Source organism: Mustela lutreola, chromosome 4 (genome assembly GCF_030435805.1).
Source record: "Mustela lutreola isolate mMusLut2 chromosome 4, mMusLut2.pri, whole genome shotgun sequence".
NCBI classification, from domain to species: Eukaryota; Metazoa; Chordata; class Mammalia; order Carnivora; family Mustelidae; genus Mustela; species Mustela lutreola.
The window spans coordinates 15,675,864-15,694,611 of NC_081293.1; the positions used below are offsets into that span (position 1 = coordinate 15,675,864).

Here is an 18,748-nt window from a genome sequence, read left to right on the forward strand (position 1 = left end):
CTCCCCGCGTGCATCTTGGGTCCACTGGAGTTCTGTGCTCATGGTGCGCTATAAACACCATCTGCAGATGGGCGGCAGGCATGATGTCACACATCCTGCATCTGTCTCATCTGCTCACACGCAAGCTCCATTGTCCCTCTGGATGTCATCTACAAAACACAAGTTCAGAGATAAAATTCTTACAAATACCAATGGGACAAGAGCAAAGCATTAAACCAAATGGAGGGCCCTTCTGAACACGGGTCCTGCATAACCGCATGGGCTGCACGCCCTTGAAGCCGCCCGGTCCCCACCACCCCACAACTGGAGCGTATTATTACCGTTCACAGAGGAGACCGCTGAAAGCCAAGGACAGCAAATGGGCCCAAGGTTACTCAGCCTACGGTGGAGTTGGGGTTCAAACCCTGGCTGTGCTTGATCAGGCTGCCTATGTGACCAGCGTGACAGAGTGGCATAACCACTGGGTAGAGGGAAGACATCAGGAGTTTTGACCCATTTTAAGTAATTGCATAACCTTGGACAAGTCTGCCTTAGGACTTACTTTCCCTCTGACATATGCATCTTATAGGAAATTGATGCCTATTTTTTCCCACATGTTACAGTGTTTTCCAAACAGCGTTGGGTGCACAGCCCCTTCTGTCCTTGCAGCAAGAACTGGAGAAACCTACTGAGACGTATGTTGGGTGACAGTGGTGCCCTTCTGGGGGCAGCAGATGTGCTAATGGCTGTGCATGCCACATGCTTCCTTTGGACTGTCCCACAGAAGACGGCTGGAATGTCAAGGGAGAATGAGAGAGAAGTTATTTTCTGGGAGTGTGCCAGAGTGGGAGTGGGCATAATTAGAGTTGTAAGGCTAAATGGGGGGGGGGGGGGAATGCAGGCTTTGTAAACCCTGCAAAAATTTTTTGATCCAACTCCCCCAATTTTTAAAATTGTCTTCCTATGTAAACCATAGAAATGCTAGTCCTTGAGAAGGATTCCACAGGACAGGTGATTGAATGGTATCTTAAAAGACGTGATATGGGGGTACCTGACTGGCTTGGTCTGTTAAGCATCTGACTTCAGCTCAGGTCGTGATCTCAGGGTCCTGGGATCAAGCCCCACATCGGGCTCCCCACTCAGTGGGGATGTCCCTCCCCTCTCCCTCTGCCCTTCCTCCTGCTTGGGCTCTCTTTGTCTCTCTCTTTCAAACAGATAATAAAATCTTAGAAAAAAACAAAAAAAGATGTAACATGTAGATCTGGTATACTATCCTCCCTCGTCCAGCCAAGGACGAGCCCAACAGGCCAAGGTCATGATGCAGTTTACCTGTTTACCTATCAGGGCCTATCATAAGAAGTCCAAGAACTAACAAAGGATAAGGTATCAAGAGAAGATGGTTCTATACAAAGAAGGCAAAATGCAACATCATTTCTGTTGTGCCAGGTGTTTTGGAAATGCCCGAGAAGTCAATGTACATTGAGAGTGTGTGTGTGGGTGGGGGGGGGGGGCGGCATGTACAGGGAAGGAGAGGCTCTTTCACGACCTCCAGTAAAGGGAAGGCCCAACAGAGCAAAGAGAGGGCCTATGGTTTGGGATCTTTCCTTATGTGTAATAATATTATCTCACCCAGCTGGTATGCGGATTAGGTGAGGTGATAAATGTAAACAGACTAGAATAGTGGCAGACACATTATAAACATTCTGTAAGTGGTGACAAAAGTAGTACTGAGGGTTTGTTAAGACGCCTACCTGGTTATATTTCTTTTCAGCTTGCTTTCAAAACAAGGTGCATTATGGGTTTGCATCTTCACAAATACTTTTAAGCAACTGCTAAATTGACTTACATATGATACTGAATTTACTTTTATTGTATTTGAGTTAGACTTTTAAGTCAGTCTATTTGACTATAAAAAAATGAAAAAAAAATAAAAGTGAACCCTTATCTGGTATTTTGACTTACTCTGATGAGCTAGGGACATTTATTGTGAATATTCATCTAATGTTGCTTTCCTACTCTGTGCCTATCACTGTGTGGATACAGATACTCACATGTGATCCCTTCCTCAGAAAGCCAGGAGCCTTTTGCAAAAATAAACATGTAAATCTTCACTGCCCTATAGTCAAGCCCAGAGCGCTGGTGGCCCTAAGGACCAGGAGGAAGGGAGTGTTGCTTGGGAAGCCATCCCAGTTCCCGATGACAGAAAGTGACCATCATTCTTCCCCACTACCTGTATTTCTACCTAGAAAATATTAAAGAAAAAAGATAAAACTAATAATAAGCTTTTTAAAAGGACCTTTTCCCCAAGTAATTCAGAGCTATTTCTGTATTTCTTGTGAACTTCTCACATGCCTCCAATGAGGCTAAAATCCATGAAACTCTACTATCAAGAGATCCTTCAAATTCCGGTAATAGGTTCCAGTACTCATGTAGGGAAATGGCTTGTTTTATGTGCACTCTGCAGTTTATCTCTTCAGTGGATTATTTATAGGAAGGCTTAAATATACCTTAATAATTGTTCTTAAGCTGTAAACTATTGCTCAGGTCTAAATTCAGATCTGGCTTCTGAGAAGGACCGTGGGGGAAAGTTTTGCATACAAATGTGAAATGATTCTACTTGAGGAATTCATGGAAAAGAACTTTGCTGGGCATCGATTCCGTGAGATTCATATGGAAAAAATCCTAGGAATTCTCCGTTGAGGACATGAGAGTAGATCAAGAGGGCTCAGACATTTAGGACTTTGTCTCAGGCCATATGAAACTCTGGAATCATCACTTCCACTAAATTTCCGTTAAGATCGCAGTGAATGTCCGGATGATTGTTATTTTAGCCAACTGAGAGGGGTTCCTTTTTAGATGTGGCAGCTCGGTGTATAGCTGTGTCCGGACATCTCATATTCATTCATCTCCTGCTTTACATGCCAGTGTGCCGGGCCCGGGGTCCTTAGTCACTTAAGGAGCCGGCCGCAGCTCCAGCCTCCTCTGTAGAGAATCTGCACCATCAGATCTTGGGTGGGAACCAGGTATCTGCATTTAAAGCATCCCTATTATTTTCATCTCTGGAGATCTGCAAACTATACCATTGGGGATCTAGAAAGTCACAAAACCCTACTTGGAACTCACAGCTTGGTGGTGGGTATGAAACCATTACTATAGTCCCAGATGGCTGGAGTTACTTAAAATGCTGCACATTTTAAGGGATGAACATGGCTATCATTTTATTCCGGGTATCAAGGAAATATTTAAATAAACTAATGTACATAGACACTTCTGGACCTGCATACACTAACCCACCTAAAATGGAGGGAGGAGGCAATATCGTTGGAATCAGATGACAGCTGACTTTGAGATGGGGCCAAATTCTTTTGAACTTAATTTGGAAAGAAATGGGAACCCAGGTTTGAGACTCTAACCATATCAATTCTAAGGTCCTACCTCTCTAGTGTGGCATTCAGAGCCCTCTGCTGCTACCTAGCACCCAGGCCTTAGCTCGAGCCTTTCCCTCTTCCCCATGAACCAAGAGCTTCTTGACACCTTCTTGCTCCCCATGACCTCTGCTTGGAATGAATGATCTTAGCCCCTTTCTTCACTCGGCAGCCCTTTCTTGTCCTCTCACTCCTCCTAGAAGCCTGTCCCAGCTCTCAGTTTGGGGTTCAGCAATGCCTGGAATCCTCGACACCCTACTGCTCTCTTGAACACCTTCCTAATTTCATGGAGCACATTCACATAAATGAATCCCTTCCAGCAGATGTTAAGCAATTCCGAAGCAGTGGTTTCTCTCTTCTTGTGTTCGAACTGCCAGCCCAGGAGTCTCTGGCACACAGTAGATGCTCCAGACGTGTCCACAGTGAGGGTGATTAACGTAAGCATGACCTAGAAAGCAAGTAAGGAACTCATTCTTGAGTTTTCTTTCAGCTGAATTCCTCTAGAAAGGATTTTGCATGTGCTTTTGCCCGTGAGTCCAAATGCATCGAGGGATGTGTGATACCCGGAAACCCGGGGTCCTGAAGTCACGGAGGGGTCCTGAAATTCCTGCCGTACAGGTGCACAAGCAGTAGGCAATCTGTGGAAGGGAGAGGACGACGAGGAAGTGGGCTCTGCCAGGTGGCTTGTTCTGGTTGCAGCATTTCCCTTTCCATTGGCTTCGCTTCTGTTGAAATGATGTACTCTTGAGTTTTCGCCAAGAGTAGCTGTAGGCGAGCAAAGCTTTTCTCTCCCACAAAATGGTTCCTGTCCTTCGGTCACTTGTGGCCAGCCCTGACTTCATTTTGTGAGTGAATGAAAAGGGCGGCAGGGAGTCATTTTGGGTGAATAAAATGACCAATAAAACCTTGGGCTGGTGTCTGTATTATGAAGTCTTATCTCATTTGGGTGGAATAAGATGGAGATAAGTTCTTTGGAAATCATCTCTAAAAATAGGAACAAAAAGTCCTGCCATCTTGTGAACCTTATATTTTTCTTGATTTATTTTGCTGCACTGTAAAGTAAAAAAATTAAAAAGAAGAAAATATCAACCTTTTCGGTCTGTTCTCTAAGCTATGAACTATTCAGCCAGAGGCAAGGAGACAAAAACAATTTAGTTTTACGCTCCCACATTCCAAATATAACTTTTAGTAATACCCTCTTTGGTTATCTTAAAAGTGCCGAGTGGATGCTTTTATCCTAAAGTAGCAGTGTCTGACTGTTGGGAGAACTTTAGCCATATGACTGTTATTTAGCAACTAAATGCTGGTGACTCATTCACTTTGTGGTGCAGGAAAATTCTTTCCATGGAAAACACAGGAGGGAGGGAATCTCTCTGAACCACTATGTAGTATTTTCCTTCAGAAAAGCCTGCTCTGAAAAATGAATAGCCACCAACTGTCACTCCGGGAGCTTAGTCCCTAAAGCTGCCAGAGAGCCTTTCTAAATCAGGGTTTCTGTACACTTCTGTTCGGAAGTGTAAAAAGGGACCAGTTTGGTTAATAAACCTCGGGATTAAAAACTGTCATGCCGAGTAAAAGAGAAATTGAACTAATTGCATTTATAGTATCTGGAACACTTACATAGGATTGGATTTGGACTAGAAACCCAACTATGTTTCACTGTCATGTACCAGCTGGGAGAGGAAAGGAGGGAGAAAGACGAGAGAGCTCGGTTGCCTTAGCTTTGAGCTGAATACCACGAAAGCCTTGGAGAGATGTGCCTCAGAGCCCATGCAGCAAAAAGGTAATAAAATAAATTCACCTGCTAGGCTCACAGCACTAAACTAATTCCACTTCTCTGAGGTTAATTCTGCTTGTCAGCATCTCTTTATAACCTCTGAGGGTGATCAGGGGTGGGAGAAGCAGCCGAGTACAGCCTTCGTGCACGGAAATCTGGGAACCTAAAGGGTTTGTCCCCTCCATGCGCTTGAGCCCCGCCCATCTCTCCCAAGTTGCAGTTGCAAGTTCCAAGTTGCCGGGGTTGCTCTAACCCTTGGCTGGTACTACGTATGAATGGAGGTTGGAAAAGCTGCTTCAAGGCTCTTTCGCACTTAGGCTCCAGCTGGCTGCTGACTTAGGAAAAACCCGACCTGTAGGGCCACAGTGGGGGCAGGGAGAGTGTGGGCCAAGTATGTTTCACAGAAAAGACAATTCAGGGTTTGGACAGGACTTGGCCCTTACAGGCTGAGACACTCAAGCTATTAATAGTAAAGCCCTGAGTCACAGATGTAGGAATGTCACAGCTGCTTGAGATCTGCTACTGTTACCCATCAGAAAAACCAGCAGTAAAGGGCCTCCCCCCCCCCCCCCCCCCGCACTGAACCTCATCGGGGCTATAAACAACCTCCCAGTCAAAGATGAGGCAGGTGCATTGACTTCATTCCTTTCTGCTACCCTGGCTCTCTCAGACCCAACACGTTACAATATTTGCAATAAATACAGTCTAATACTGGCGCTGTGCATTCTGGTTGGGAAAGATGTGTTGGCTATCTGCCGCTCTGCCGGAGTGGGGCTACGGCTGTCTTTTTGTCTCTTACTCATCACATTTCTCCCACGTGGTGGATGTATGTGACGTGTGGCCGGCGGAATGATCTGAGTTCGGGAGACAGGTGCTGAAATGGGGTAGGTGTGGGCTTTGCAAACCCAGAGGTCCTCTGCTCCCTGGAGACCAACCTTTGACCCTGTGGGTCAGAAAGCAAAAGCTTTATCAGTAGCCACTGTGGCTACGCCAGGCTGGAGGGGTGGGGTGGGGGGTGAGTGGTGCGGGTGCAGCTGTTTGCTCCCCACTTTTGTGGCTAGGGTTCGTCCCTCATACATGCATATATTCAAGGGGCTTGTCTAGAAAACTCCAAAGAAGCAAAGAGAAAGTGGACGGTCGGAATCCTACCTAACTGGATAAGTCAGATTTTTGCTTTGATCCTGAATTTGATCCTGGAAGGAACTGAATCCTGAAAGATCCTCTTCCACGGCTGGCTCTCATTGTGTCGGGTCCCCTCTGGCTTCTCCCCGACCTCCTCCCCCACCCCCATTCAGGAAAACCGTGTTGGGCGGGGCGGGTGGGGGCGGAGGCCAATCTTTATTCATTATAATTGAGCCTCAGAAGTTGAAGAAAATGAACTTGGAGTCACTGGCATTATGTTTTCCTTTTTCTATTATGGTTAATTTTATCTATTCAGTGTGTCCCAGAGAAGCTGGACTAAGAATTGCGAGCAGAAGTAATAGGAAACTAATGAGCTAACAATTGACTAGTTTTATTTATCGAAACAGTCCCTTGGCTGTTCCTCGGCCCCCCTCTTCTGGCAATCATTTATCAGACCCGGGGAGGGAGCGTTCTGTGCCGGTTTCCCCAGCCTGGGTGCGAGGAATGCAAAGTGGTGTCGGTGACCAGAGATTAGGACAGTGGAATTTTGCATTTGTTACAGCAGCAGCTGTAGCGAGTGGTTTCGGCCCAAGGGCAGAGTCCCCGAGCTGGGCGCGGCCGCCACTCGGCGGCGATCGCGGGGCGGGCACCGGAGCTCGGCCCCCCGGGATGGGGGCGGGATTTTAGAAAGCAGCCCCGGACTTCGCGAGTGGATGCCCGGGGCTTTTCCTCGCAGCGTCTACAGCCACGGATCTGTCTGCCCAGGAGCGCTCCCACTCCTAGACTTGATTCCTCTTTCCTTCCGCGCTGCTGGCCAGAGGACCCGGTTGCCATGGTGAAGGAGAAAGGTAATTATAAATATCGATCCCCGTGCATGGTTGCAGAAGTTGCAATGGTGCTGCAGGGCTCGGCCACCTAATGGGGGATGATCAATCGAAAGCCAGGCAGACATATTCTTGGTGCGAGAACCTCCGTATTGTGAAGTCATTAAGAACCTCTAATTTAGCCGCGGCGTCTGAAGCGTATCCTATTTCTGGAGTGTTTGCACAGCTGAGCTCCTGGATGTGTGTCTCTTTTGATTATCGCGTCTTGAAATTTGTGCTGTGTTTGAGAGTTGCTTTCCTGCCCCCATCCTAGCCTTCATTCTCTTCCTTACCCCGCTGCAATCAGGCAGTTAATGAAGATGTGTAATGAAAGGGTCCTTCGACCGGGCTTCTGCTGCTCTGGGACATGCCCAAGCCCAGCTGGGATGGGCTGAAAAGAGAAGCGAGCTGTTCTGAAGGTTTCAGGTGTGCTGTCTTGATCACCCGGCATTTCGGCGGCATCCCTAATCACCCCATCCAAACACCTTTTCAAAGGATGCGATGTGTGTCAAAGGGGGCAATTCAAGTGGCGAGGAGAATGTCAAAAGGGAGAGAGAGGGTGGGGCGCTCTGCGCAGGTGTACATTATTTATGAACTGGGCGTGGTCCTGAAATGCGAGTTAAATCTTTCGGAATTAAATGATAGTTTAAATTATTAGTTTATCTGGAACTTGTAAAGAAATACAACAATCCTTGATATTAATTATCCAAGTAATATATAAAATATATCTTAGAATGAAATGTGCAGAACAGAGAGCAGAAAGTGAAAGTCCCTTGTCCCTACCCTGCCAACCTCAATTCCCCCCTCTCTCTAGAGATAACATTGTTAATATTGTGTATCTTTCTAGACAGGAATAAGACAGTCAGGAGGAGTATAAAAATGAGATCGTTCTATCATTTTTCTGTGACTTGATTTTTTTTCCCTCTTAATAATATATGTCTTGGGGACCTCTACCACATGATTTTATAATGTGAATAGCCACCCTTTAATTTTGCTCTTTGGTAAGCTTAGATTTATCCTGCCACACTTTCTTATTGTGGGACATAACTTCTTCCATAAACACGGATGTTTGTTCTTTTGGGGCTGTCTTGAATCATTTCAGTGATTTATTTGTATCTATTTTCACTTAAAGCTCCTACAGGGAATGACTTTGAGGTGAACACGCTGAACTCAAATTGATCCTTGTTGCTGGAAACACAGTTTGGATTTATTATACTAATGGATGGCCGGAGAAATAGGATCACGAGAGCTCACAGTGTTAAGGCTGCACCTTAGGACAAAGAGAAATGCGGTTCTGCTCCATCCATCCTCCTCCTGTGTATCTTTCGTAAGCCTGTCAGTAGCTTTGGTCTTTCACTGAGTAAGTGGTAATTGAATGAAATGTTTGGGTGCACATATAGATGCTTCTACTGATATGCTCTCTTTTTTAGGAATATTTTCAGGAACCCTCAGAATAACAAATACAGATGCTGACATTTAATAAAGGCCAGGTTTCTTCATTCATACCTCCTTCTCAACTGGAACAACCCAGCCCTGACCTCCATTGCTAATGGATTTGAGTTTGTGTCCCCAGTATAAGTAATTTATGCATAATGGGAAAGGGAATTGCAAAAGCCACTTCTTGATTCCCTTCCCGTGGGGCCCAGGGAAGCCCCAGACTTGCTCTGTGTGGTGGACAGATCATAGATCAGTGGTCCCCAAAGAGCAGCTCTCTTTCTAAGCCATTGCAGATGCCTCAAAACCCAAACTGATCGCCTGGGTTCACATTTGCTTCATAACACAGTAGCCACTCTCTAACCGGAACATTGGCACGGGCCACCGAGAGGTCACATACTAGAATTATCTTAGCCCTTAGCCACTGATTAAAGGCTGTTCCTTTTTTATTTTAAGGTCTGTGCCAGTCCGTGCTGCCACCTCCCAGCTCTCTGATTGCACCAACCTCCGCCAGCAACAGAGGGAGGCAGGATTTGGGGCAGGTACACAAGAGCTTCTGTGGAAAGAGAGGAATTCCATCATAACTTTTAAAGTGAGAGGGGTCCAGGGGAGCACGTAGCCCAGGCATTCACCCTAGAGATGAGAAAACGGGGGTTTGGAAAGGGTAAGTGAATTGTTCAAGGTCATGCGGCAGCTCCTTGGACCCAGTGTTCATCTTCGGTGTGTCCCATCAGATGGTGGGCATGGGTCAGTGACTGCACTTGCCACATGGTTGACTTCCACGGGCTGTCTCACTAGAAGGTGAGCCTCCCCGCAGCCGCGCTGTGTCTCCATCTGTAATTCTTGACCACACAGCTTCCTTAGTATCTGCCCATCACAGATTCTCAGTAGCTGAAACAGGTTGGCTTGTGCTCAGAGCTTGGACCTGAACCTGTGTCTTCTCAATCCCGAGAGTCTTCTGGTCCTCTGCATTCCTTCTTGCTCCCAGAGATGCCTTGCTTCTTCCTCCTGGAGCTGACACAAGTCACCCTTGAGTAGGCTCGGATTGTGGTAGCCTCCCTCCCGAGGAATATGGGGGGCCTTGCGAAGGAGGGACGTGGATTCCCTGATGTGCTCTCCACTTAGAGATGACTTAGCTCACACCGGTTTGGGGCGTCCTTTTCTCTTGCATGTATCTGTCTGCTTTGGGGGCTGGCCCTCGCTGGAAAGCAAGCTTGCTGGCAACTCACACTTCTGCTAGTGTAGAGTGACATTTGCCGACATATTCTGACCCTCACTATCTTTCCTTCCCCTAACCGGTCGCCCACCCTCTTCCAGGGACTGACACTTATTGATCCAGGAATCTTGATGAAACAGTTATTTCTCTGATGTGTTCAAGGACATGTTACCCTTGCTGTATCCCGTAACAAATAAGTAGGAGAGACTTTTGTGGGTTTATCAGTCAATATCTGTCTTCCTGAATACACTCTCATCAACCTAAACTCCAGAGGCCCGCTATACTCATTAAAAGCTATAATTGTCTAGCTTATGTGTATGGTCTAGTGCAAGCTTTAAAAGTACAAGAGGGATTTATTATTTTTATTAGAGAAAACGAGAAGAAATACTAGAGATTAAATTATGTGAGCGCTCATCTAATTTAAATAATGAGGGATACTTATGGTTTGGAAACCATGCGAAAGAATAAGAATTTAGCTGTGAGGGAGACAGCATTAAGGTAGAGAGGATTTTACATTTGGACACACCATTTTTTCTTTGTTTTGTTCTGTGTCCTGGAAGATTTTTGAAACTATTGGATGGCCCAACTTGCTTTTAAGGAAAAGTGGGATCCAGTGAAACTCATTTCAGTCCAACCTCAAGGGAGAGACGTTCAATCTCCTTCTGACATTCAGGTGAAACACACACACACACACGCACGCATGCACGCACACCCGCACACACACATGGCAATCTTGTTTCATGGTAGCTGCTGAGAACAGTGGTATATTGTATCTCAAATGTGTCCTACAAACTGGCACCAAAGTAATCCTGTTAGGACACTGATGTCATCATATTTCCAGTTCCAAAACCTTGATGAGTGACAAGGTAAAGTTCAAGGCTTCCTGCTGATCACTGAGGATTCCTTAAGTCCTGAGCTTACCTCCGCCTCACTCCTATCTAAGCCCATCTTATTTTGTTTTTATTTTCAATGTTATTATTAAATCTGCCAGTTACTGAACACATACAAAGTGACAGACGTTGCCTTGAGAGCCTTACATACCTTGTCTTTAATCTTTGACCCAGCAAGGTCAGTGGTGTTCCTCCTCTCCAATAAATGAGGAAGAGGAGGCTTGGAGGAATTTAGAAACCTGCCAGAGATCGCTAAGCTGAAAAGCAGAGGAGCTGATTTTCCATGCAGTCCTACCTAGATCCCCAGTCTGTGCTAATTGTACTGCTGCTCCTCTCGCCCCACATTCGTCCTGTTTGAATCATCGTGGAAGGTTTTTCTTCTCTCCAGCCCCCATCATGCTACACCTGCTATCCTTGTGGGAAATAGCTATATTCTCCTTTTCTGCCTTTGTCAAAGATCTACCTTAAGTTCAGCCTCCTTATAATGTTTCTCAAAGGCCCATCCCTTCTGTAAATTCTTCTAGAATTACTCTGTCCACCTAAGTAAACGCAAGGGAAATTAAACAACAGTTGGGTCACCGGTGCAACTTAAGAAAGTGCTCTCTCCTCAAGTGTTTGTTGACTTCCTATCCAGTCTTGTAGAACAGCTTTTCCAGGTGTGAAGAGCTGCTGCCTCTTAGGGTGTCTGCCTTGGTCAATCCCACTCCTGTCAACACCCATACAGCCATGGACACGACCCACTCAGGTACAGGCACACCACCTGATGTAACTGAAACCCATTTCTGCTCCATCCTTGGGGAGTTCTGGGGACGGTGGATCTCTCCATGGTGTCATGATTCCTCATGTCCAAGTTGCCCCTCGGACCCCTTTTTAGTGTCTAATAGCCTCTCCTAGATTGAGTTTTCCAACCCTGCTTCCCAGATTAATGCTTCATGCCCTGCACACTCCTGGGCTTGTCTTAGTTCTTCATCTTTTCCTCAACTCAAAAAGCCCCAAGCTTTTCAAGGGATAACAAAAGACCAGGACATCCTAAAGTAGGGCTAAAGAGAAGCTATCTATTAAAGGAGATGCCATAATGCTACAAGTTTCAGAATAAATTGTCTTGATTAGTGACTTATGTGTACAACTCAGTTCTGAACTTTGCATCTTTGGAGGGAGCGGAGCTCCAGTTTTTATCATGCTCCTCTTGAGAGGGAAAACAAATCCAAGTGTGAATAGCTCTTACTATGTTACAGATGGAAGTGCTACTCTCACCAGAAGTATGCCCAGCTTAGCTGCATTACAGTAGGGCTGTCCGGATAATGGGATTTCCAAAGCTAAGGGAAAGAATTTGACATTAGAAAACTAATCCCTTTCCCTGTGCTGTCTACTTACCGACGTCTACAAAATGTTCGTCCAGAAATGAAAGAAGACTTGATTTGTACTAGAGTTAAGGCTGAATGTCCAAGTAAATCTGAGAGAAGGAATACTGACTTGAATTTACTGGGAGGTCTTGGGAGTGATTGTAGATGAGGGAGTGAACTCAAGAGCATGGAGACAGCGAGGACCTAAGCTGGAGGTGATTTGAGAGGTGGCCCTGCCTCTTGCCTCTCTGATGACCCAGTCAGGTGACCAGAAAGGATGACATCCCCTGTATGGCATCCCAGAAACCCTCTTTTACAAAACAACAAATTGACTTTTCCAAATTCCTGCAGAAAAGACATCCTAAGGTAGACTCAGCCTACCAAGAGGAAAATCTCAGCATCGGATTCACTTTGAGGAGAGGAGTCCGCTGTGACATATACACAGCCCTTGAGGGGCAAGAAAGAGTCCTGGTATTGTTTGCCTCTAATATGCTGAAGTCAAAATGCTGAGTGTTTTCCTGAGCCAGCATTAGAGAGCCAGAGAACTTTTCCGAAGGTTCAGTGATCGGTGAGTGGTGCAGATTTCTCCCATTGTGGTTGAGCCTGATCTGGCCACACCACAGCAGAAACCAGCCAGCTTCCTATTTCATTGTGTGTTGGTCTGATGGTGACTCATACTGAGAGGTATGTTTATCTCAAATTGGCAGGAGCTGTGTATTCAAGGGCAAATTTTGTTAACACTGGGGAGGGCGAATATTTGTATGCATGACCTCTTTTCTCTGAAACCTTGTATTTGTGTTCACACTGACATGATTAATGCTATTATGGTCCAGTGTACCCTGGGGGGACCCAAGAGGCTCATGTCTCTAGCCCATTGCGATCAAACAGGCTGACTTGTTTGAATACTTGGACTTAACCATGAAGATGCTGGATTTCTGAACACTTCCAGGGAAATTAGTGTCTGGGGCAGTGGTCCTCAAACATCAGCAAGCATCAGAATCACCTGGAGGGCTTATTAAAACACGGATATCTGGACCCTGCTCCCAGGGTTTCTGATTCAGTAGGTCTGGGGAAAGGCCCAAGGTTTTGCATTCCAAGCCAATTCCAGGTAGCATCGATGCCCTTTGTCCAGGGACCACACTTGGACATGGTCTAGGTAATCCATGGTTTCTGTGGGTAAAATGATCAGCCCTTTAAGCAGAAAAGTGAGAGCTTTTTTGTAAGTAGCCTCTCCATTCCATTTGACTAACTTTATCTTGTCTACAATGCACAGATGTCACAGAGGAGCAAAGAGCGTGGTTTCCACGGACTTTCCCACAGTGTAGAATGAAGCTGTAGTTCATGATAAAGCAGACCTTCTGCGAGATTCGAGTGGCCAGAGACTTCTGTCAGCATAGGACACTGGGTGTCCAGAGCGTGGTGGGGAGTGGGTGTGGGAGGAAGATACAAAGCCCCTCTTCCCAGCAGTGACTGGGGCTCAGCCTGGCTTGGGGGAAGGCAGTGCTCATTTGGAGTCAAGGCTCTAGGTTCCACTCTCTAGGCATGTTCCACTCTCTAGGCATCGTCCCTAATTCTGGAAAGGTTAGATGAACTTTTTTACTGGGGTTCACAGAGCTCTTTAGAATCCTTTGATGAAAGATGGTTTCCGTAGATATCTTGTCTCACAAAGGCTACAACTCCCTCTTTAGTCTTAGAGGAACTAAAATATATTATTCATATTTGGTGTGTTTTACTCACTACGACTATAGCTGGTCTTATAGTCTAGTGGTATCTCTGTTGTTGTTTATGATTTGAAACACTGTAAAGAAAGAAGTTTAAGAAAAATTAAGAAAAACAGAATGATAGAAAAAGATATCGAGATCCTTCCATATTGGACTGTCTGATAGGAAATGGAAGAGCAGGCTGAGTACCCCCAAGAAAAATGGCAGGAGCTGTGGGTTCCGAGGTCCACTGAGGGTCCTGTAAGTAACCCATGGCTGGATGAGTGTCTACTGGACTGCTCTCTATATGCCACTCATGGAAACCCTGTCTAGATAGCCATTGAGGAATAGAGTTGGGGACCAATGGTGGGAATGGTATCTGCTATCCTGGAGTCCAGTTATGTTCTACCTGCTCACCTGGAAAACACAAGTAGTTCTGCCATATGTAAAGGTCCCAATCTGAAACAATGAACCATAGCAATGGGTTTAATGATCACATTGTAGATTTTGGGAGGTCTACTCTCTGCAAGGCATTTTAGGGGTAGCCTAAGACAGTGAAAAGTTCCTACCTTCAGTAGGTTATTGAATTAGCCAGCGTAGAAAGGGGTACTGACTAAGGATGTAAATCAAGGAGACATAAGGCAATAGAAAAGGTATAAACAATATTCTGTGGGGGTTCAAAGGAAGAGTTAGTGTCTCAAAGGAATTTTTTTAAGAAGGCTATCTAGAAGAGAGCATATTTAAGATTGTCCTTGAGGGGTCTATAAGTTTCTTATGTTTAGGGATGGTATTTGATTCAGTTGGTATCCATAAGACAGTGTCTTCTCCATAGTAAGTGCTCAATGATGCTGAATGAACTTATATGTGAAGGAATGGTATGTATTGGTGGGGAAGATGGGTATACTTACTGAAATGTGTGGTCAGAATCCAATAAGAGATAAGCAATCTCTAGGTATAGAAACAAATAAAATGCGGTTCTTGGCCTGAATGCACTCATATTCTAGCAAGGAACAGAGACACATAAGGAAGTAGTTATGGTATGATGTGAAATGTATTAGACAGAGAACTGTTAAAGTAACATGTTACATAGTGCAGGGAGTGATTAATTCTGCTCTCAAGGTCACGGCTGGCTAGGCTTTGAAGGATGAATCGGAGTGCAACAAGTGGTTAAAGAGGAAGTGAGAAAGAGGTGGTCAAATTGGCAAGACAGAAGCAGGGAAGTATAACCTCTATCTGAGGAAGAACAGCCAGTTGAGTCTGGCATGAACTTCTAGTTGGCCACTTAATACAACAGCAAATACAAGGAAGGGTAAACAGAGGGCTTTATGGGTCAGAATGAGTTGAGGATGGTACACCTAGAAGTTGGATGTACAGATGCCTCCAAGAGCCAGACAGGTGACCGACATGATTGAAGATTAGGGCAAACTGGACACTGTAGCCCTCGAAAGAGAGAAGCTGGGGCACCTGGGTGGCTCAGAGGGTTAGGCCTCTGCCTTCAGCTCAGGTCATGATCTCAGGGTCCCGGGATCGAGCTCCACGTCGGGCTCTCTGCTCAGCAGGGAGCCTGCTTCCTTCTCTCTCTCTGCCTGCCTGCTTTTGATCTCTCTCTCTCTCTCTCTGTCAAATAAATAAATAAATATTTAAAAAAATAAAAAATTTTTTTAAAAATTAAAAAAATAAAAAGAGAGAAGCTGCTCTGTGGCTCCAACCTAGTTCTCAAGAAGGAACATGCACCAAGGGGCCAGAGCTTCAGATTTCCAAGAGTGACTAGAAATAGGAATTTTTATGTAAAATCTCCAGATGTTTAAATGTTGGCAAATGATTCAACTTTCTCTTCAAGAAAATCCTTGTGTGGGCCAAACAAAACATGTCTGTGGGCAGAACTCGGCCTTAGGGCCTCCAGATTGTGGTCTGGGACTTAATACAGCATTCCCCACACCTACCCACAGCAAGGAATCCATCGTCACACATCAAGACCCAGGACTTGCGCACTCATCATATAAATGGCTAAAATAAAAGTCACATGAAGCAATGCATTTACTCTTATTTTGTCTTCTCTTCTGTTTTTAAAATATGCTGGCCATGATCCGTTGAACCGATTTTATGTTTCAGTGGGTCAAACTGAAGTTTGAAAACCACGGGTTTAGAACATCTACACTAAAGTCTTATCGGATACAAACAGAACAGCACCCTTTTTTCTCTCCTGGGTACTCTTAGAGTGAAGCTTAATGGGTATGTTTAGGTTAAGTGGCATTTCTTCCCTTGAACTCAGGAAGTTGTTTTGTTTTGGTTTTTAATTTTTTTAAATTTAAATTTGATGAACACAGAGCCTATTATTAGTTTCACGGGGGTAGAGGTCAGTGGTTCATCAGCCGTATGTCACACCCAGTGCTCATACATCACATGCCCTCCTTAATGCCTGTCACCCAGTTACCCCTCCCCCCCGCCGACACACCTGCCTCCCCTCCAGCAACCCTGGAGAAGTTTTCACAAAATCATTGTAGAACTGTTAGTGATCACTTTACCCTAAACAGAAGTTGGCCAGAATGTGGTGTCCTTTTTTGGGGTGCTTTTTGAGAACAATTGAGAACTGAGCTAGTGGCTTCACTGAGTACAATGCTACTTGGGTGAAGTTCAGCAGAAAAGCCAAAGGAAAACCCCCATTCGGGCCTCATCAGCTTCTAAGCCTGGTATTTCTGGAACCGCCTTTTCATTTAGAAGAATTTTTTCCTGTGTTTCTGCGTCACCACTTCCTGTCGCCATGCTTACCAGGTTTCCTGGCTTCTGCCTCTCAGCCAGGGAGACAAGGACAAGTTCAGGCCTTGGGCAGTTTGTCATGCATCATGTCACCCCACCATCCGTGCAGAAGCTCCTCCCCTCCGTCTGCTGGGGAACACGTGCTATGCATAGCATTCATTTTTGACCTATCAGAGCATTTCCAGAAATATTATAATTTAGGGGCTTCAGAGAGATGTGACCTCTCACTCATGAAGGTCTGAGGGTTGAGCTGTCCTAGCAAGCCTCCAGTGCAGCAGGAAAGGCACGGCCTTGGGTTTGGGGCACGTCTGCCTTCACTTCCCTTTTGAGTGCAACAAGACCCTACGTGATCCTGGACTCTTGAAACAAGAAGCCAAGTGTGGCATCTTGCCATTGGAAGGAGCTGGTAGGAGGGAGACACCCTCAGGGAAAGGCCATGCCTACTGGGAACGCCACACAAACACTGGGCGGCAACACCAACATTGTGGTTTTGCGTAATAAGTAGGCAGAGAAGGCAGACACTAAACCTGAATCGAGCCAACAAGGCTGGGCAGAGAGCAGCAGCTTGCTGGGACAGACAGCAGCAGACGGAGATTGTGAGGGGTCAAGGGCCAGCCCCATGCAGGACGATGGGGCAGTGTTTCGAGATAAGAGGTAAAAGCCCCTTCTTTACAGAGCCCAAGCATTGCTCCCCTACAGGGCTTTGTTCTCCTCCTCCTGTAGGTGGAGCATCCCCTTTGGAGCCGTGCAGCCCATATCCTGCACATCGTCTCTACCCAGAGGCCGTGTGCTGCCAGGGGCTGATGCTGGGCTTTGTATCAGATGCCCCACATCTCTGCCCCTTCTCAGAGGACAGAAAGCCGAGCTTTAACCCTACTGGAGATCTTTTTTTTTTTTTTCCCCTCAGTAAAAATGGTACTGAGATCACCCACTTTTTTCTCCAGGTTGGGGAGGTTTTGTAAGTTATTGGATAAGTGTGAACATTGGGAAGAATTATGGCTAGATCTATGACAAAAACTGATCAAAAAAATAATAATAACCATGACAGATTGTTTATCAAGAAAGTAAGTGAGCAGGAGAAAAGGAAATGATTAAATTTGGGAGATGAAAAATAATTGTACAAGAAAGGGAATCTATTCACAGGACACACCCCAGAGTTTAGAAGAGCAATAATTGCATTCTTAAACAGTGACCACAGATTTCACTGAAAATTGTGGTATTGCCATATTGGTGAGAACAGGATGTTTAAAAAGTAATGGCCCAGCTGCTGTAAGCACAGGTTTAAGAACTGTAGCGCTGATGGCCAGAAAAACACCAAACGCAGGACACATCTGCCTATGGGCCGGTTGGAGGAGCAGAGTGGGCCATTGCCATCAAGCATTATAAGCAAACTTGTTTTTTATGCCTATAGGCCTATTTCGTTTCTTAAACTTTGACAAAAATAAAAACGTGGGAGAAAAACCATACGGCCTTCCCCATATCTTATTGTCAGGGTGAATGTAGATGAAATCTGATTCGTAAAAGTTTCCAACGTGGTTCTTGCCATGATAGGTAATCCCTAAACTTAGTTGAAGGTCAGCTGATCTCTAGAGTTTTTTGGGGTTTTGTTGTTGTTGTTGTTTTAAGGAGCAGGGTAGGTACACAGCTCAGAGCCAAAGGGAATGGCCCAAGATCCCTCTCAGAGAGAGTAAGATGAAAATATAGGTGGTTAGGAATGAGATCTGTAATTGATAGAGAGCAGTGTCAAACTTCCCTCAGCATGGATTCCTGGTAGAGACAAGTTCAAAGCCTGAACTTGTGAAGCCCTTCCCTAGAGGAGTCCATTTCTGTCTCATTCCTCCCTTGTGGGACAATTACCATTCCATTCACCTCGGTGGCTTTGTAAATTTATCCCCTAAGTCTTCAGGATTTTATAGGTTTACCTGAAAAATAAGTTGTGTTTATGATGGGGAGCTCTGCAGCCAGACTGCCCGAGTTCGAATCCCGGCTGTACGGTTTACTGATTGTGTGACTTTGGGCAAGTCCCTTAACTTCCCAGGGGTCTCAATTTCCTCATCAGAAAATAAGGGTGTTACTAGTATGAGCTTCATAGGACTGTTATGAGAATGGAATCCATTCACAAATATCAGGCATTAAAAAGAATGCCAGGCATACAGCAAGAGCTCATCGATTGTTTGCCCGTGTTGCTATGACTACCACTATTCCTCCTGGCTGAGAAAAGTCAGGGGTGCCATGTTCATTG

The 18,748-nt window shown here is 45.5% G+C and overlaps 1 protein-coding gene across 10 annotated transcripts in view; it reads left to right on the forward strand.

Moving 5' to 3' along the window:
* ABLIM1 (actin binding LIM protein 1) overlaps positions 1-18,748 on the forward strand; it is a 299,492-nt gene that overhangs the window by 116,075 nt on the left and 164,669 nt on the right. Inside the window, exon 1 of one of the 10 annotated variants that reach the window (XM_059173095.1) lies at positions 6,867-7,151. The exons of the other annotated variants lie outside the window; for them this stretch is intronic. Coding sequence (XP_059029078.1) covers positions 7,136-7,151 — 16 coding nt within the window. The 5' untranslated portion in view covers positions 6,867-7,135. Of the gene's footprint in view, positions 1-6,866; positions 7,152-18,748 lie in introns of those variants that run through there. 10 annotated transcript variants of the gene reach the window in all.